Source organism: Heterocephalus glaber, unplaced genomic scaffold, assembly GCF_053883595.1.
Source record: "Heterocephalus glaber isolate CG9 unplaced genomic scaffold, H.glaber_assembly_v1.0 deba00000281, whole genome shotgun sequence".
Classification (NCBI taxonomy): domain Eukaryota; kingdom Metazoa; phylum Chordata; class Mammalia; order Rodentia; family Bathyergidae; genus Heterocephalus; species Heterocephalus glaber.
This window is the reverse complement of record NW_028258139.1, coordinates 17,077,100-17,096,954: the sequence shown is the minus strand read 5'-3', so window position 1 is coordinate 17,096,954 and position 19,855 is coordinate 17,077,100. Positions and strand designations below refer to the sequence as shown.

Here is a 19,855-nt window from a genome sequence, read left to right as displayed (position 1 = left end):
GCCTCTACAAGATGACCCCTCTCCTCCTTAACAAGAGTAAACTAGACAAAGATGTAGATCAGTGGTGGCAAACCTTTGGCACAGGTGCTGGAGCCAGCTATTTGTTATCACTGAAAGCTCTAAAGACTTCGCCATTACTGATGGAGATAAAGGATGTGCACCATCATCTTTACATAAATAGTTCCACCTACCATCTAATACTATGTCAGGAAAAATAATACTTGCAGCTGCTCAATCCAAAATGAAGAAAGTTCACATAAACACTAATGGGCAAAAAATGCTGTTTTCTCTTAAGATTGTGTGAGAGCATGTTGAGAGAATGAGAGCTCCAACAGCTGCCATGCTTTGCTGCCCCTCAAGGTCCGTGCCAGGACCATCCTGGACCCCTTTCTCCTAACAACTCAGGCATGGCCATGCCTTTTCTACTGAAGCAAGAAGGCCACAGGGTTAGAGAGACCAGAAGACTTGCAGGGACCACACAGCAGCTAAGAAGTCAAGCAGGGCTTCCTGGACTTTGAGTCATGATACCTCATACTCCTCTGCAGGGGAGAAGGCCACCTGCACGACTGCCTCATCTACCTGAAAGGGAAAGTGAGGCCAGGGCTGTGCAGGCTGAATGGGAAGAGACATGTCCAAGGTCTTCCACTTGAGACAGGTGACTCTCTCACCAGTGTGCCCTTAGATGTTCTTCTACATTTCACCTAGCCTTCAGAACAAGTTTCTCCAAGACTTCTGAAGACTCAAGATGGCTCTAGGAGGCAGAGTTGTTAGAAAGGCAAATAATACAATTCAGGGATGGGTAAGATCAGATTGGAGTCTGTGTTGACTGATAAAAGAGCAAATCATGGAGCTCACCCAACTTTAGAATGCAGGAGGTAGAATGTGGTGACCAAACCCTCTTAGAAGGTCATTCCACAGCAAATACGTAACCCTGTTCACCTGACTGAGTTACAGAACCTTCAGGCTAAAGAGCCACAAATGGGACAGGGGCTCCCTCTGCTAGATGTCAGGACTTCCTCCCCAGCCTTCAGGGATGATCAGTGGGCCCCTGATGTCTAGATGAAATCCTCTAGGGGCACTAAACCCACTGTCTCTGGATTTTCCATACTATCTGAGTACCGGTGTGCCCCATATACTGTTCTCTATGTGCATTAATAAAGATGGTACCAGCTTAAGGGTCAGAGTTCAATAGGTGTTTTGCCTCCCTACTGTGTGCCAGGCACCCAGATGGGAACTGGGGACACAGAAGTGAGTCTAGTTTGCCGTGGGGCATCCAGGAGGCATCTACTGACATGTGTTTCTGTAATTCCTTTCTTAAACCTATAGCATTGTATCAGGAGCAATGTTCACCAGTAACCTAGAACCTGGTAGATGTGCACAATTGAGATAAGAAGACATGTGGTAAATTAAATTAAAGTGCATTAAATTAAATACCATGACATATGATATTCAATAATAATATGGATGCTTAAAGTATGTTCGCAGATTTCCACTGTTTTGCCCCTATTTTCTTAGTCTTTTTCTCAAAATTTAGCTCAAACACCACCTGCTTCAGACGGCCCTGGTGGCCCTCAGTCTGGCAAGTCACCCACCTTTGTGTTCTCCCTGCACTGGGTCTTCCTCCACCAGGCAGCTGTAGCCACACATACCACTCTCATGGCACACAAACTCCTCTCCACGTTTCCAGGCCCAGCTCAGGGCAGAGCCACAGCAGGCCCTCCCCCAGGTTCACCAGCTGAGCCCAATGTGCCCTTCTGCTTCCAAGGCCCGTTTCAAGCTCCTGGGCTGGCATGTGCCCTGTATTGGACTTCATGAGTCAGGGGTCAGTGTCAGTGTGTTGGGACGTCAGAAAAGGAAAACAGATTACTTACTCGGAGACCCTGCAAACCAGGAGGTCCTTCCTTGCCTTCTGGACCCATCAGACCCTATAGGAAGGGAAAAAAGAGAGGCAAAAGGATAAATGCAGGATTCAACAGTATTAGTCATGCTCTACCACCTTCTTCTCATTGGGTAGGGAAACCCTGTCACACCCCAGTGGGAAATTTTGAGGTCAGGGTAAAAATAAGATTCCATTCTCTCCAATCTACTTTATTTGGTTTTTGCTTTTATAGGAGGTGGTGTTTGCTTTCTTTCCTTTTTAAAAAATGTATTTACTTTTTATTAGTACATGTTTTCAGTACACGATATTTATGTTTCTTGCAGGGAGTTGGTACATACACAACACAATTCAATTCTTTTTTTAATCCCCTTCCCTATCTCTTGGTCTTTTTCACATATGAAAAAGCTCTATCTAACTACTTCTTATTATCTATCTTTTATTTATATTTTGGGTTTCTCATATAAAAGAAACCATGCAATATTTAACTTGTGTATCTGATTTATTTCACCTACCATCTACTGATCTAATTAAATATGCTTAACAAGGAAGATACGGGCAGTACATTACAGAGGGCACAGTAAGGGTTAAATGGCTGCTATTAGTGCTTTACAAAAGCACACACGAAAGAGCCATTTGGAATCCAAGTACTTAACTCTAGTCCAATGACCTTTCTCCTGCAGCCCACTGGATCAGAGGCCACTAGCTTGGGTTTTCTGAATCTTGGGAGGTAGTGATGACAGTTAGGACAAATAAATGAAGTGTTCTAGGAAAGATAATTTCAATCCCTGAAGGAACTTTGATTGTGGGGTGGGCATGTCCTACCCAACTAATTCAAACCCTGCCTCCTCACCCTGCCTCGTACCTGCTGCATAACCTCAGACACACCGCTTGACAGTGTTGAACCTCTCCTCTGAAGTCAAGGTAATGCATGTATCAACTGAGCAGTTGGGAAGACCACATGAAGAATTGTCCCAGACCCATGACCCAGCCCTGCAGCCTCCTGGAGGCCCCTGACACATGCCCCACCAACTGCACACAGAGGAAGATACAAGAGCTGAACCCCTACTCAAGCTCTGGCTCTGCTACCTCTTCTGAGTGGATTTTAGCCAGAAATGCCCTCAGCACTTCAGTTTCCTCATTTTAAATAAATAGTAGCATACTAACAGCTTCTAATGCCAAATACGACCTATGAGGTGACCAAGCTACAGTTAGGTCCAAGGTCTTTTAGTAACACCATGTAAGTTGATAAATGCATAGACAAATGGCAAGAAATAATAGTGTGTGTCTCCCACACACAAACAAAAAGAATTTTGTGAGCTGAGAGCCCACAGCAAGAGGAGACCTAGCAGGAGGAAATTCATGTCAAGCATCAAGAAATCCTGTAACTTGAGTTGCTCAGCCCGATAGTGGCAAAGGACCAAGGCCTATTCCAGCTTGGGAAAGGTGATAGATGCTAGTATTTGGATGCAGAATGCTCCACACTCTTTCTATTTAGAGAATGGATATATTCTCTTCTCTCTGGGACCGCTGAACACAAATTCAAAATTTCACATTCTCAACAAAAGGCAATGAAGCCAGCTTCTCAGCTTGATTCATCCTATGCATATTTAGGAAGCAACTGCCCTACAAAAGGGCCTGAGCTGAATGTTTCTGGGGATTTAAAAGAAGAAAGGACAATTGATGTCAGTACTGAGTTTAGTAAGTTTTCACACAGCACTGCTTTGAATAGTTCATTTGACCCTCATAGCAAGTTCATGTAAGAGATGATGATGATGATGATGATGATGATGATGATGATGATGATGATTTCCAAGTTAGCAATGAATCCAATGAGGATTACAGAGATTAGATAATGTTACCAAAGACACAAATCTACTTGGTGAAATAGCAGAGACATGAAGCCAAATGCCTTCCACGGCCATGCTACTCTGTAAGCTCTTGCTCCAGTCAGATCCCACTTTGATCCCTTTAAAAGCCTATCATGGAACATTGCTCCCCATACATGTGTTAAGTTCCCATCATGCTGTAGACCTGTAGATTCTGAGATGGGAGAAATAGTATTCCTGGCCTTAAGAAGCTCACATTTTTGCATCTCTCATTATTGTTCTTTTTTCAACAAAGGCTTTACCGAGGTTGTTTGTTTTGTGAATTTCAGCCAAGGGAATTTTATCACTACCACCATGTATGGTACTGAACCCCATTCTGTGAGAAGCATCTTGCCGGGTGGACATCTTCGGGAGCATGGACAGCTCTGTTGGGCACCAGGGTTGAGCTATGCTGGTGTTTGAACCTAGAGAGTCTCAAGACCCCTGTGTGTCCCGTGTGATAGACCATTATACGCTCCTGGGTGAGGAGAGCATGGGCTATGCAGATAGATCTCATTCCAAGTTCTGTTAGCTTAACAGCAATGTGACTTTGTGTGTGTCATTCAGTGTCTCTGTACCTGTAGCTTCGTCATTAAAAGATGAGAAATCACACTCTCACCCTTGCAGACTTAAGATGCACTCATTTGTATCAAAAGTACACCATTGTGTAAATATCTAATATTTGCCAATAGTGGATCTGAAATAAGTATGTATATATGCATAGAAAGCAAAACATTGAGAGTCTACTGCATGACTTCAAAACTTATAGCAGTAGTGGATAACTCCAGGAAACCGAGCTTTGGAGAGAAATAGGAAAAGAAAGTAGCTTTACTGACCCAAAGATTTTGATATGAAATTGTTCTTATTAACATCATCTAAGTTTCTTCTAGTTCTACCCCAGAAAAACCATGTAAATGTATTTCTAATGATGGATTGTACTCAATGGGTCAATATGAATCTCATTTATGGGCATTTATAAATAAGTGTTGCTTCATTTCCTTCAATAAAATGTAAGAGTCGCTATATTTTCTTCAAGAAAGATATAGCAACTTGAAAGAAGCATCAGTATGCTGCCAGGAGAGGCAACTTTAGAACAGGGACTCTTGTGATGTTCACTGCATTCTTATTAATTATACTTACTATCTGAACTTACATCGGAAATGATCACAGGGCCCCCTTGAATGGCCTGTTTCCAAATGATTATTTACACATCATTAGGTGCTTAACACAGTGAGATACCAAAGACTGGAGTGCTCCAAGCCAGCTAGAAGCCATAACCAATTGGAAACATGGGAAAGTACATGTGCATAGAGTGATTCAACAGGCTTATGAATGCCCAATATTTTTCCTCTATTTTATCTGAAAGGAAATGAAAACAACAGACTGAGCACCCAGAAACCCTCATTGTGGCCTGTTTGGGACCAGGCTCTAGGCAAGCTTCCTGGCCTGCAGTCACAGGAAGGAATTCTGTAGGAGCTGCTGGTGGTGTCTCCTCACCACAGTCATCTCTTCATAGGTAAGAGGGTGACAAGAACAGCCTCTACCTCTAGGGGTGACTTGAGGCTTCTGAGGTAACACAGTGCTCAGTAACAGAAGGATGAAGGTTTTCTAGATCTAGGAGGGCGGCTTACTGGAGCTCCTGGTGGCCCAGGTGGGCCCTGGTGACCTCTTGGACCTGGAGCTCCCTGCAAGCACAAGCCAAACGTGCATTAGTCATGACTGCCCTCTCCCTGTGAAGCACACTCTGCCACCCATGGCCCTTCCTCTCCACCAGTTACTTCCCATGCTCCCAACAGAATCCCAGAGGCATGGAGGCACAGATGTGGCATTTGTGCTTTGCCCAGGAAGCTCCCTGAAACGCTCTTTCTGAGCCCCACTCTACAGCTGGGCCCTTTCCACTTCTGCTACAACCTAAATCCCCACAACAAGAGGCCTGGCAGCCCCCTTACCTGTTCACCCTTCAGGCCTTCTCTCTGCACCTGAGAGACAGACAGGTGTTAACAAAGGTGTCAGCAGTTTCTCAACAAGTCTCCCACTCTTGATCCATTAAGAATATTCACACAGCACACTGGAACACAGAGGCTTCTGAGTTTTCTCTGATTTTATACCTTTTTGGTGTTGAAATCTTTCTACCTAGCGTACGCCCCCAGAAGAGCTCTGCCTTATACATGCAGGTAAGGACTCTTCCAGTGACTTGGTTTTAGCAGCATCTGAGAGCTCAATCCCACTCACAGTGACTCACCACAGAGCCCGGCACGCCAGGCGGTCCTGCAGGTCCCACGTCTCCCTGGGCAGAAATAATAAGCATTTTAGTAGACTTACTAGTTGCCACTTCTTTGGTTGACCACCCATTCTGGATGCCCTTCCTTATTTTTGCAGGCCAACGGGGGCCTTCTCTGTGCTCCATCACACACAGTGCCATTGCACCTAGTCTTTGGTGCCTGATTCGTTTCTCTATCTCAAGGTCAATGGCTTCCAAGGAGCAGGAGCTGTGTTTTCTCTTCTACGCATGTTCCACCCAGGGCCTCGTTCTGGCTGGTGCCCCATGAAGCTGTCATGGTTTGTCACATGCATTTGCCCCTTGACAGCAGCCCTTGGTTCACCACCCAGTGAATGAACATGTGCAGGCACCAGGCACCCTGTTAGGCACAGCAGGAGCAGAGTTGGGACATTCTGGAGTGTCCCCTGTTCAACTCCTTGCTTTAGCACACAGTCAGCATTCAATAAGTACTTTCCAAATAAATAACTACTAAAATGTACTGATAACTCCCATCCACTGTCATTGCATTACACACAAATAATTGTCTCACATCTCCTTCGTGTATAGGTCATCTGGGCTATGACAGCTGGAACACGACTAGCTTTCCCAGGCATGAACTATATCTTGGCTCCACATAGAGCATACTCATCAACTGTGGCAAGACAAAAATCTTTAGTTCTATGACTCTGTTGCCTACAGCTGAAACAAGCAGACCTCTTGTAGCTCATGTCCCTTCACGTGGGTTACAAACATCACTTTGCTTTTTACCTAGAACCTAGCTCAGTGAGCATGGCAGACATTCAGTATTTTGATGATAAGTTGGCAAGTGAAAGAATGAGTCAGTAAAAAGTACAAGAGCATCTAGGATGAGTGAGTCACAGCATGCCTGCCAGTCTTCAGGGTCTTGGAGGTTAAGCCATAAGGACAGGAGCACATGGCCCTCCCTTTGACACCACGCCAAGGGGAACACCACTTTCCTCCCCAGCTGCACTCCTTCTATTCCTGCTCAAGACACGAAGAAAATGCTTCTCTTTGTACAGCACATCAAGTATCTGTCTGAAAATATCAGCTGCTCGTGTTCCTATGTCAACAAAGCTTCAGTATCAATTTCCCTTACTGCAATTGTATTTTAGTTTCTTGTATGTATTTGAGTCCTGCCTTGGAAGAATCTCTTCCTTCCATATTTACTCTCTCTAATCTGCCACTCCCCCACACATAATCACACTCACACGTACATACCCACACAGCACATGTCCATAGCCTCCCCAGGCAGCTGCGTGACACGTACACATGAACATTTCCACACACTCAGATCTCACTGCCAACAGGTTTTATGTGCTTCTCCATGAGAATCAGCTCCTCAAAGGAAAGGTTTTCTTCCTATACTCCCTCAAGCTTTATTAATATTTTGGTAAAATATGTAATTTTATGTAATATGTAATTTTTATGCACTGAGAAAGAGAGTTCTGAATAATGAATCTTTTGGGGTTCATAACTACATTTCTGTTGTTGTTGTTGTTGTTTCTGGTACTGGGTATCGAACTCAGGACCTTGTGCTTGCCAGGCAGGTGAGGCACCACTGAGCTACATCCCCAGCCCCACATAATTACATCTTTATTTATGTTTTGTGTCACTATCCTGTCCGTGAGGGACAGATACTGGGGATTGAACCCAGAACCTTCACACTAAGCTATATCCTTAACCCATTTTTTAAAATTTTTTTATTTTGAGATAGAATCTCTCTAAGTTGCCCAGGCTGGGCTTAAACTCACTATTCGTCTGACCCAGCCTCCCAGAGGGCTTATATTCATTTTCTTTTTGTTGTTTTTACTGTTGTATTTGTCATCATCATAACTAATCAAAAAATTAGTTTTTAATCTTTGAATCAACTAATCAGTAATTTTTAATCATCTGAAGCTCATAGTATGAGATAAAATGTTCTGATATACAATATTATGTTACTATCAAGGCAAAGGAAGATTCCAGTATTTGTTCATATACATAGTGTGTAGATATGGCTAACAGATGCTGGAGAACATCTATATCCCAGGCCGTCCTCTAAGGACTTCATATGGATTCACTCTTCTTCTCTAGAATGTGATCTTTGCTATCTCAGGAGAAAACTGAAGCACAGAGTTGTTCAGTGACTGTTCAAGTTCAAAATTTTAGTGAGCTATAGATTCATAAACGTTTTCAGGTCTCATTTGCTTTCCAGTATATGGACTGCTCCTTTTCAGCTGCTGTGGTAGGCAGCCTCCTGAAAGGCTCCATGTCCCCTGGCTTCCAGCATTCATACTTTGTGCGGTGACTTCTCACACTGTTTCACTTTCCTGTATGTGACCAACGGTAAGAGAAGAAGTGATGGCACATGACATCCAAGAGCAGGTTATAAAATGACTAAGGCTTCCATTTTGAGATTTCTCCACTCCCCCAACCTGAGAGCCCTCACTTCGGGGGAAGCAGCTTCCATTTTGTGAGCATCACAGCAGAGAAGCCCTTGGAACAAGGAGCAAAGCCTCCGGCCAACAGCCATCAAGGAACTGAGGCTGAGTCTGGAGTGGATTCTCCAATCCCAGTGGTCTCTTGACAGAGCCACATCCCTGGCTCCTGGCTGAGTGATTGCAAACTCAGGGGAGGCCCAGAGCACAGATGATCCAGGTCCTAGATTCCGGCCCTCCAGAACCTTGTGCCACCATAAATTGTTCTTGTGGGAAATTACTGAGGTTTAAGATGATTTGTTACCCAGCAATTGCCAACTAGTACAAACACTGGGTCAACCTAGTACAATTTTTAATGTGGCACAAAAATGTGTGCATTTCTTAATAGTGCAACTTGCACTACTGCATCCGTCTTAGTCATTTTCCTCTCCCAACTTCAAGGAGGAGAGGTTTATTGTGGTTCATGTTTCAGAAGTTTTGCCCCTTGCTGGGCACTGTGGAATGGTAGAAGGGCCTGGACAGGGGAAAGCTGCTCACATTGAGGTGGCAAGGAAGCCGAGAAGGAAGGGAGGAGCCCGGAAGGGAGATCTACCCTTCCAGGTCATGACCCTGGGCCCCACCTCTTCAGACCAGACTCCACTTCCGCATAGCAAGTCAGCATGTAGCTCAATAATCCCATTTTCTTCCAAAAGCCTATGAGCACATGAGGCTTTTGTGGGACATCTATATAAACCATAATGGAATCCTGAATGGACATGTGGGCATGAAAAACCTGAATCTTTCATCTCTAATTAACCCACTCTGGGATCTTGGATAAAACACCCTAATTTTAGGGTCTCTCTTTCACCTGTAGAAAGAGGGATTTTCAAAAAACCATGATTTAGCTTAGTGGTTCCGCCACCTGCCTCACAAGCCCAAGGTCCTGTGTTCGATCCCTGGTACAAAAAAAAAAAAAAAAAGCTTCCATGGCTCCAATGACTTTCCCAAAGGCTGTGTAAGATCTGAGACACGTCTCAATGCTGGTCTCAGAGTGAGATGGTTTCCTGAATATTCTAACAAATACCCTGAAATAGTGGCATGGCCCTTAACCTTGTCCTCTAACTGATGTTGCATCCATCATGACAAACAGTTCAGCATTGTTTTTCCATGTATTAGACACAAAATAAAATCTACAAACACAGCTGAAGGTTGGAAATCATAAGAAACCCACACACTGGTGTGCACACACTTGCCCACACATGTACACAAGAATCACATACACATGGGCAGCCACAGGAAATAGAGTCATCACCTAGAAGATCCCAACTCCAAGCACTATTCCCTCTTAGTGACTTGAAATAAACTAAAAATTACTTATTTTGTGGTTTAGCATCCCATCAAGAAACTGCAGGAATGTATCAAAATCCTGACACCAAGATAATGTAGCAAAATAAATTTCAACTCCAAAACACCTAGAAGGCGACAGAATAATTAACTCAGCTAGAACTGAAACCCAAGTGAGAAAGCTGGGAGATGTTAACACTCTCCTGCCATGTTCCTCAGCTGAGGTCTGTTCAGCCCATGCTTTTTATCTATTTATTTTTCAGGCATACTGCGTCTGGGTCCACCGTCAGAGGAGCCCTTTCCTTCACTGTGAGCCCATGCAGGGAACCTGACTTGCCCACGGTGACCTGCATCTGAACCTGGTGTAGTTGCTCTAACAGGGACAGCTGCCCTCATCCACCAGCTCAGTACCACAAGGTTCCTGCATGCCACATCCTGCTCTCCCCATCTCTCTCCAGCCTGTGTCTGAGGTCTTCCTGGGGGACATCTAGGAATGGGAAAGATGTCTCTCTTTTTCCCCAAGGCTGCATCTCCTCATCCTTCCTGCCCCAAACCAAAACCAACATCTACCTTCTCTATTGCTCTCCCTCACTCTGAGTTATCAGGAAGCGACTGCTTCCACATGCCTCCATAAGTACGCTAGTTTGCAAAGAGCATGCCATCATCTGGGCTGATATGCAGAAATTCTAAGCAGCAAATTTGGTTAAGCCTTGTTGGGAGGTGTTCAAACACAGAAAACCAACATGATAGGACACAAGTGGGACTTTCTGATTAAAGGCTTAGAACAGTCTCGGGACTCTTTGCTGATAAAAGTCAGTCGTGAAATGTAGAGGAGAGGGAGGGAGATGAAAAGTACAAGAGAGGAAGAAGAGGAGGAGGAAGAGGACAGAAAAAAATTGTAAGATTATATTTGTGTTCACAGTGTTTTTAGTCCAAAAAGCATTTGAAATAGCAAAACATTTTAATATATCTGGATTTTATATGGTAGTGTTTTTTTTTACTCATTTGTATTTCTAAAGGTAGGAAAAATAATTCAAATACAATAGGCAAAAGTATCTGATCAGCTGAGTCCTGATGCCCAGCTCACCCTGCTCTGGCCCTGGCTTACCTTCTCTCCCTGGGGTCCTGCTACACCAGGAGGGCCAGGTCCTCCCTGCAGGAAAGAAAGCAAAGGTCCATTATGGCCGGCCCCAGGGTTACCCAGATCGAGAGAGGAGGAGGGAAGGGTTGGGGCAACTGCAGCTCTGAATCACAGCTTGGATTCTCCCAGGAGCCTGCTCCCCTTAGACAAGACTTCTCCCCCATCCCTACTGGCTCTTCCTCAACTAACCTAAATTGTGCATGTCCATGTTTCCCTGTTTCCAGCTGCGCTGGCACTGCAGTGTGGGGACTGAACTCTGAGGAAGCAGGGAGCCATTTCCTTCGGGGATGGGAGGACCCATCCGAGAGAATCCAGACAAGGGGAGGGCAGGCAATCACCCAGGTCTGCCCTGGTCACAGCAGGTGCAGTCTGAGGGAGTCCTGTGCAAATTCTCAGGGGCCTGGGGACCAGCTGAGTCTCTAGACAAAAAAGAAGGGGCTGCTCAGGCCTGGCCAGGACTCGCTCCTGCCACAAGGCAGCAGGCACAGAGAGCTGGTGTGGGGCTGGTCTCTGTGCTGGTCCCTGCATGCCCCACCCTGGCCTGGGAAGGCATCTTCTCTCTCTCTGGGCAACTCCAAGTGACAAGAGCCAGGCCTGGCCGCAGCAGCACACCTATTCTTAAGCAACTGAATAACTTAATGTAAATTCAAGCTGCAGATTATTAAACTGCCATTGGCATCATGCTCTTGGCAAATATTTAAGAAAATGGCTTCATGTGTATGATACAGTGTTGAGGGAAGGAAAGCAAGATACAAAAACAAATGATTCCAATTTGTTAAGTGATGATAGAAATCTAGATATTATTTCTTGGTAATGGGAATAGCTATAATCTATATTCCTATAGTGTACTAAAATTAACACTTTTACTACAATTATAGATTAAAGATAATTAACTTGTGTACTTTATTTTATCTATGTACTAATATTTATATTTACATTAACATATTGGCCAACACATTATGTTAAGTTATACCATTCAATAGGACAAGTATTTCCCTAAGAGTCTTCAATATAGAAGTATGACTTTAGGTTTTATTTAATTTTTATATTTTAATCATTGAAATATCTAAGTTACTTTTAGGAGAGATGATACATTCATATCATACAAATTTAAATGTATTAAAGTTGCCTTCCCATCATAGTCAGCCACCTAACGTCCTCTTCTGGGGCAACCAAGCCAGCTGTTTTCTGTTTATCTCCTTAGAGCAACAGTCCCCAGGTTTTCTGGCAAGAGGGACCTGTTTCATGGAAGATGATTTTTCTATAGGAGGCAGAGGTGGAGGATGGATGAGTGGTGTGGGGAAGAATCAAAGGAGCTCACAACCTAGATCCCTCTCAGGTAAAGTTCACAGTAGGGTTTGTGTGCCTACGAGAATCCAATGCAGATGCTAATGATGGGGAGCAGCTGCAAAAACCCATGAAGCTTGGCTTGCCCCCCTCCCCAGCTCACGTCCTGTTGTGTGGCCCAGTTCCTAACAGGCTTCAGACTGGTACCAGTTTGTGCTCCAGAGGTAGTGCTTGCCTATGTAAGTCACAGATGCATTTTCCCCATTCAGCAGTGACTCACAGTCAGTCCTCATCAGCACACTGGTGAATTTCCAAGGACCATCTCATACCCCCAGGTGAGTGCACCTGACCCATCCAACGAGTTTTCGTTGCTGAGCGCTTGGGTGCTTTCTAACTTTTTGCTCTGTGGACAGGTTTGCAGTGACTACACTGCACATACTCCACTCAGAACACTTGCACACCACCTGTGGTCTTTACACTAGTGAGTGACAGCAAGTCATAATACTCCCTGTAAAAGGCATTGAAATCAGTGAGACCCCTCCCACCCAGGAACCCCAGCCCAAGACAGCTTCGGCTCTGGGCTGTTCACAGATCCCTGCTGCCCTCCCCTGAGCAGGAAGGAAGCTGAGGGCCCAAGACCTAGGGTCCCATGCCAGGGTCCAGCCATTCCTGTCCTCTGACAAAACCTAGCCCATCAGCCCTAGAACCCACTTACCTGCTCTCCTGTCTCCCCAGGCTTCCCAGGGAATCCATCCAGGCCTCGCTCTCCCTGAGAAAGAAGGAAAGCAAATAAGTAATGGACAATGGCGGCCAGGCAGCAGCCTACTGGCCACGGTCATGGAAATGACGGGTAAGCAAAGGCCCTAAGTGTCTTTCCGCACTCAGCTCCAGCCTCCACCAGGCACCTCTGCTCACAGGAGCATCAAATGCACACACCAGTCCTAGAGTTGAGTTCACTGAGGGCCAAGGGCTGGAGGATAGATTCATATCTCCCTCTCAGCTTCCAAATCTCTAAGCCAGGGATGACCACACAGGTCGTCTGAGATGCATGCTTTCCTTATCATGAGGGTCTTCATGGGGGTCAAAGTAAAAGGTGGAGTTTGTACACAGTAAGAAGAACGCAGTCCCATTTCATGCATCACACATTCATCTTATCACACACAGGAACATCCTCTGTGTCCCCAGTGCCTAGAATACACCTAGGAACTGACTGCTGACATCAGGCATCATCCTCAAGGCTTTCCAACCTCCATCCTACTGCTGATGTTCCCACGCCCTCAGCCTTGACTCTCTCACTACCTGCTACCTGGTAAGTCACTTCACCTCTCTGAGACCATCCTGTTCACACTGCTTCCTGGGAATGGTGATAACCTTCTAGACAAAAGATCCTAGGACTAAGGAGACAATACATCTAAGACACCTGCCTATGGTGGACAGTGAGGGCCAGTGTTCTCCTCCTGCCTACACACGGCTTCCCTGGGCCCCCAGCCAATGCCCGCAGATGATCCAGGTTCCACTTAAGGGTTAGCTCAGGTCCAGTGTCCTCAGCTGCCATCATCCTTCCAGATGACTTTAAAAACCCAGGTGATGGGGAGATGCACATGCTTGAGAGGGAAGACTCGGACACCAGCAGCCTCTTCCCCAGTGGCTTCCTTCTGCCTCGCCTGTTGTCCCCTCTGCTGGCTGCTAAACTCCCTCTGGGGCTCAACTCCAGTGTCACCTGCTTGACCTTTTCATCTAGAGAGATGCCCTACTCTGCTCGGTTATGATCACATGTGCATCTCTCCTAATTCAATTTGCAGGCCTTACCCCATTTGCTTTCCTGCTCATGGGAGGACATGTGGTGTGGCTGTTCTTCACCACCATGTCCCCAGGACTGGCCCCGACCTCACAGTGTGGGCCCAGATGACATTTTCTGACATAAAACCCATGCAGAACTCTCCCTGGAGTTCCCTGGAATTTTCTTTTCCCAACTGCTACTTCTGTCTTTCATTTCTTTGTTGCAGTGGGTACCCCTCTTTCCAACGCTTTGTCATGTGACCAAAGTGCCACGGCTTTCTGCTCCTTCCTGTTGTGCCGTGTCAGGTGGCCTGCCTGTGCTGGTGCTGTTCCCTGTGCTCCAACTCTGCAACACCAGGCCCAGGCAGGGCCTCCCACAGGTGGGACGCGGGGCACTTGCACTTCCTCCTTCACTGCTCCTCTTTTTCTTGGAGAAGGTCTCTCTCTCTCTCTCCCTCCCTCTCTCTCTCTCTCTCTCTCTCTGACTGGGGACAAACTCGATGTTTCTCTGCCCAACTGAAGTAGAGGATGGGGGGAAGCAGCACAGCTTAGTTTCCCAAGTGGTGGCCCCAGTGGGTCCCTGCCAACTGCCCAGGACTGATGTGTACTTGGGGGTGGGGGGTTTTCCAGCACCTCTCTCAGATCTGCAGTTTGGGGTTTCTCCTCATCTTGCATCAATGTAAATGTAACCATATGTTTCCATCTTTCGGAAATTATTTCATATATCCAGATAACTGATGTACATATCTCTACTTTCAGAAGCCAGTATGTGTTACTTCTTTTAAAAGTCCTCTCATCACAGAAGACTTGGGTCAATCAGGAGAAGAGCTGCCTGCATGCTCTCTCTGTCAAGTGACCCCAAACTGGTTCCTGCTTCTTCTTTCTGTGGTTGGCAGGCTTGAGTTCAAATGAGGAAACTGAGGCCTGAAACTTGAGGGGACAACAAGCCACTTAACCCCAGCCAAGCTTGTGGTGCCGGCATGACAGCCAGAGGCTTCTGACCCTTAACCTTCAGCTTGTTCCTGCCACCTGGAGGCCTGTGCATGACTGGGCAGCATTCTGGGCTCTTCCTTGGTTCCCAGGCTGGTAAGTGGGCACGGTCTCGGAGTCTGTGGGATCTCACCCTCCACGTACAGGGGAGACACTGACAGCCACAGGGGTATGCTGTGTCCAGCACCACCCAGAAATGAATGATGGAACAGGACAAAAGCCAAGTCCCCTGACTTCCAGGGAAGAGCTCTATGCACATCACCTGGAGCCTAGAACCTTCTCAGGGCTCGGAGAGAAGGCGGACGTGATTACCGGGTACCACTTTACAAGTTCCACCTCAAAGCAAAGAGCTCAGCCTGCGCCCAAGGCCCTGTCCCTTACTGCCTCAGACTTGCAAGCAGGGATGAGGGGATCTGGAGCCGAGAGTCCTTGCAGCTGCAACTGAGCAGCAGCAGGGCTGGAGAGGGCCAAGTGGGCACGGGGACAGCAGGGAGCGCCTCCAGTCAGCATCTGGGCACCCGGCCGAGCTGGAAGTGCTGTCCGACAGAGGGGCCGCGGGAGTGAAGATGAGGAGATGAGGGAGAGGAGAGGGGAGCAGAGCAGGCAGAGGGAGAGGGGGACAGAGAGCCAGACACCAGGGAGCATCATGGTGGAGGGCATGGAGGGGGAAAGTTGCTCACCTCGTGGCAGCCAGGAAGCAGGGAGGGTGAGAAAGCGCATGCTGGCTGCTTCTTCCTCCCCTTCCGGTTCTATTCCACCAGGGCCCCGCCTACTGGAAGGGCCTGCTGCCCGGTTCAGCACTGGTCTCGCCTCAGTTTGCTGTCCCTCCCGGCAGTCATCTCTGGAAGCAGCCTCACAGATACACCCAAAGTGTGCTTCACGCACTTCAAGGCACTTCTCAACCCAATCCAGTTGACAACCAGGGCTAAGCATCAATCCTCGAAAGGGGGCTGTGGCATTCCTGTCCCAGCGTTCTCTGTGAGGCCCCAGGAGCATTCCTGGCCTCCAGGCCATCCCGCAGTCACAGGCAAGACCACCCGCTGCAGTTCCACACCTCTGACAGCAGGGGGCGGACTGGACCCACTCACAGCTGAACACGGGAGGCCCCGGGCTGCCCACTCCAGTTTGGAGACTTTATAATGGGCACATTTACCATGGGAGGGCCCAAACGTTCTGTTCCTACCCTGCCTCCTCACCCATAATAGAAACCTGCTGTCAAACCAGAGGAATATCTGGGGTCACTTCCTCAGAAATCGGCCCCAGCCCTCCTCCAAGGAGACAACCTGCCCTTCCCCTCCCCGCCTCCTCAACTCTGTGTTCTGCTCCCGCACAGGCGCACATTTCCTGCATGCTAACCTTCCCTCCTCTGCTCCGTGTTCCTTGTCCCTGTAGGATGGAGCCCCACTCGCTGGCCTGGCCTGCATGTCTGTCTATGTCCTCTGCCTTCCTCAGGTCCACCACTGTGGTCAGAGGCTGCTGTTACTGAGAACAGCTTCCTGGCCTGCAGCCGCGCGGCCCCCTGTGAGCCTCTCCTCATTGCTGACCTCTGCCCACCACCTCAAAGACAGCACAGAGAGAACAGGACGGCCTATGCCGAGGGTACACAGATGGCAGCTCTCTCCAGTTCCAATTCCATGGCCTTTGACAGAACTCTAACTCCTTCCATCTGCTGCCAAGGGCCATTCAAAGTGCTCTATTTCCCTTTGCTTTAGTTTTGAGTCCAAATCTTTTGCAGGCAGGTAAGAGAAATGCCTGGTCCTAAGAGAAGACGCAACGCGGGTGAGTCATACCGTCACCACCCAACTGGAATGCTGCTGCCTCCTGAAGGCCCTCTGTCCCTGTCCAGTGTAGTTTCTCTTGGGACCAGGTTCCCTATCTCTGCCTCTGGGGACTCTCAGCCCACAGCTGGCATGCCCTGCCTTCCCGCTAGCTGTGAGTTTCACCGAGCAGGACTCTCCTGTGATATAGCTTGTAACATCCACAGACCTGGCACACGCAGGAAGTGAACAAACACGTGATGCCAAGGCAGGATTCAGGGCACTCCAAAGGCCCACCCTGACACCTCCTGGACTTGGGCTGAATGGTGTGGCCTCAGGTACCAGGCTAAACAGAACAGTCTGTCCGTCCTCAGGAAGTTCAAACCCACCCAGTTATGGACCCACCCTCACCTAGCAAGGGTTAGATAATGCCCTCACCCTGTGGTCCAAGAAAGAGCGCAGGCTCCTTGGGAGGGTAGAAGTAGGTGTCTAAGGACCCGAGAGCCATGGAGGGCTGCCTGCACCTCTCCAGGAACCTCCAAGCCAATTCTCAGCCACCAATGTGGGCAGTTTCCACCTGACTGTGACCCCTCTCTCTGAGCTTTCCTGTTCAGGATGCTTGGAGAGGGAATGCTCTCAGCCTCCTATGGTTGTCAGGGGACATGCTTTTCCAGGCAGAACTGGGGCACAGAATGCCCAATTTTTTATTTCTTCAGTGAGTGGACTCCACTCTCTGTGCCTTGCTAGATATACCTTACAGTTTGCCAATCATCCCAAGCCCAGCAGCACAGACAGCCCATTTTGGCTTCACTGAGCCAGGACCACCAGGACCTCCTCACACATGCAGAGCCTGAGTCCCCTTGATGCCTGCAGAGGTGCCTTCTGCAAACCCCCAAAGGAAGTGCTGTCTCCTATGTAACAAAGAACATCTCACCCAGGGCTGCTGGGGTGGCCACAGCAATGGGCAGGTGGGTCTCTCAGCTAAGACAGGCCTGGGATATGGTGAGGTCAGGCAGGTGGAGGGGGCTGTCTCAGGGAAGAGGGAAACTTCCTTCTTGCTGATGTAAGAAATGAGAGGGTTCCTGAGGAAAATAATGATGCTAAGCAGCCATTGAAGACAAGAACTGGAAAGGGGTCTAAAGTATCATGGAGCCCAGCCTCCTTGCAGGACAGACCCACTGTCCCCAAATCATGCAGTACGGAGGCGAGGGAGACAGAAGTCATGTGCAAAGCTGAGCCAGGGAGTCCCCTGTCTAATACCCCAGCCTTCTCTCTGTGTCTGGCTCTCGTCTAACCTGCAGTGATAACACACTGCCCAGCACCATTCTAAGCCTCTGAATTGACTCCACATCAAAGCATCATGCAGTCAATAATACACTTAACCTCTGCATTTGCCAAATTTCAGACTCAGGGGTTAAGTCACTTTTCAGAGGTCACACTGGAGAGCACAGCTCCCGGACCCACTCAGAAGTTCCAGGATTACTGTGCAGGGAGACAGCAAGGCCACCGATAAGGGCAAGGGGACTCAGGCTGGACTCTCTGCCCTGGACCTCCCCGGATGTGGCCCTTCACTTCCTCAGCTTCCTGAAAAGGAGGCTGCTGCAGGAGGAAGGGCTGTGAGTCGACTCAAGAGTCCCTGGGGAAGGACCTGGTCATTCTGCACTTGTGCCTCGGAGTACCTCAGTGGGACAGACAGACTGGGAGTTTCTAGCACTTGCTCTCCTCACAAGAGGCCACATCACATGGGGAAACACACTGCCTCAGTTTCCCCATCTGCACAGTACGGCAAGCACTCCAGCTTTCTCTACAGTCCTTTCCAGATCTGGGACTGTCATAGGAATGCGGCATTCCTGATTAGCTTTAATACCAGCCTTTGGGAACTTGCCGGAGAAGCACTCCAACAATGCCTGGAAAAGGCTCTGGATTCAAAGCAGTGTTCCTGCAGAAACAAAGCCCTATGTGCAGACAGGTTTCTCCCGAAACAGCAGGGATTGAAGTGAACATCCATGCATGTGGCAGTCATGTGCTAGGCACTTTGCTTCTCTTACCTCATCCAGCCTTCTAACAAGCTTCAGGGAAGAAATTAATTTCCATTCTTCAGGGGAGGAAACTGAGGTCCCAGTAGCCTGGCACATGACCCACAGAGCCCTCAGCTTTACAGCCTTCACATCTCAGAAAGCAAATCTCACTACTGCTCAGAAGCTCAGCTGACACTACCGCATCCGGAGCATGGAGGCCGTATTCACATAGCGGCTTGCTCCAGAGTGCTTTCTCCCCATGATGTTCCCTGGCTGACAAGACAGCTTCCTGTTGGATGTTTTCTCCACTCTGTGGCTTCATCTTGGTTTGAGCTCCAAAATAAATCACCTGGACTCATACTACACATCTCCAAGAAGTCCAGGTTCAAGCACTTGTTGGCGAAAGCCATCTGCACCAAGTTCCATTTTGGTTCTTGCAGTGTCTCCCACCTGGTGCCTCATCCCATGCCAGTCTGTCACAGGATAACAACTGCTTGTGAACTTTGCTCCCTGTGCTGTCACAGGCAGTGAAGATCCAGAAATCAGGAAGGTGTGTGTGTGTGTGTGTGTGATGCTCCAAGTATGACAAATAAACACAGTGTAAGTGACCATGGTTCCAGGGCTTCTAGAGACACAGAAATGGGAGCTCTGGGACAGGCGAGGGATCTAGGAAGATTCTGGGGGAGTAATGCTAGAGCCAAGAGGCAGAGAAGTTCAGGCAAAGGCTTGAGACAGGCAGGCGGGCACCTTGGGGTATGGGTGGGCTAGTGAAGGAATGAATGGGTGAATAAATCAATTCAACTGTCTGCACATTTCTAACCAGACTATAGGCTACATGGATCAGTGGTCATGCATATATATTTTTAAATATTTGATGGCACTTTAGAATAATATGGATTAAAAATAGTCTGCAATGCTTAGGTGCTGTCTTCAATTTTTTTCATAAGGTAGAAGACAATGCAGGAGGTACCTCTATCAGCCCCAGTGCCATGTGTAAATGGGCTGACAGTCCCAGCACTTTGTGTAAACCAGGTGACAGATGCAAGGCTGGGAGGTGCCTCAGGTTCACAGTGCAGGGATGTAGGAAGAACCAAGACTCAAGGAAGAAAAGGATTGTG

General features: G+C 47.8%; 1 protein-coding gene across 2 annotated transcripts in view; it reads right to left on the bottom strand.

The window, feature by feature from the left end:
- The window catches only part of Col22a1 (collagen type XXII alpha 1 chain), a 254,572-nt gene that overhangs the window by 131,928 nt on the left and 102,789 nt on the right, over positions 1-19,855 (bottom strand). Inside the window, exons 16-21 of one of the 2 annotated variants that reach the window (XM_021251585.2) lie at positions 12,909-12,962; positions 10,874-10,918; positions 5,987-6,031; positions 5,694-5,723; positions 5,376-5,429; positions 1,872-1,925 (exon numbers count right to left, since the gene is read on the bottom strand). In XM_021251585.2, coding sequence (XP_021107244.2) covers positions 1,872-1,925; positions 5,376-5,429; positions 5,694-5,723; positions 5,987-6,031; positions 10,874-10,918; positions 12,909-12,962 — 282 coding nt within the window. The remainder of the gene's footprint in view (positions 1-1,871; positions 1,926-5,375; positions 5,430-5,693; positions 5,724-5,986; positions 6,032-10,873; positions 10,919-12,908; positions 12,963-19,855) is intronic. The other variant, XM_087187298.1, reaches the window with a different exon arrangement.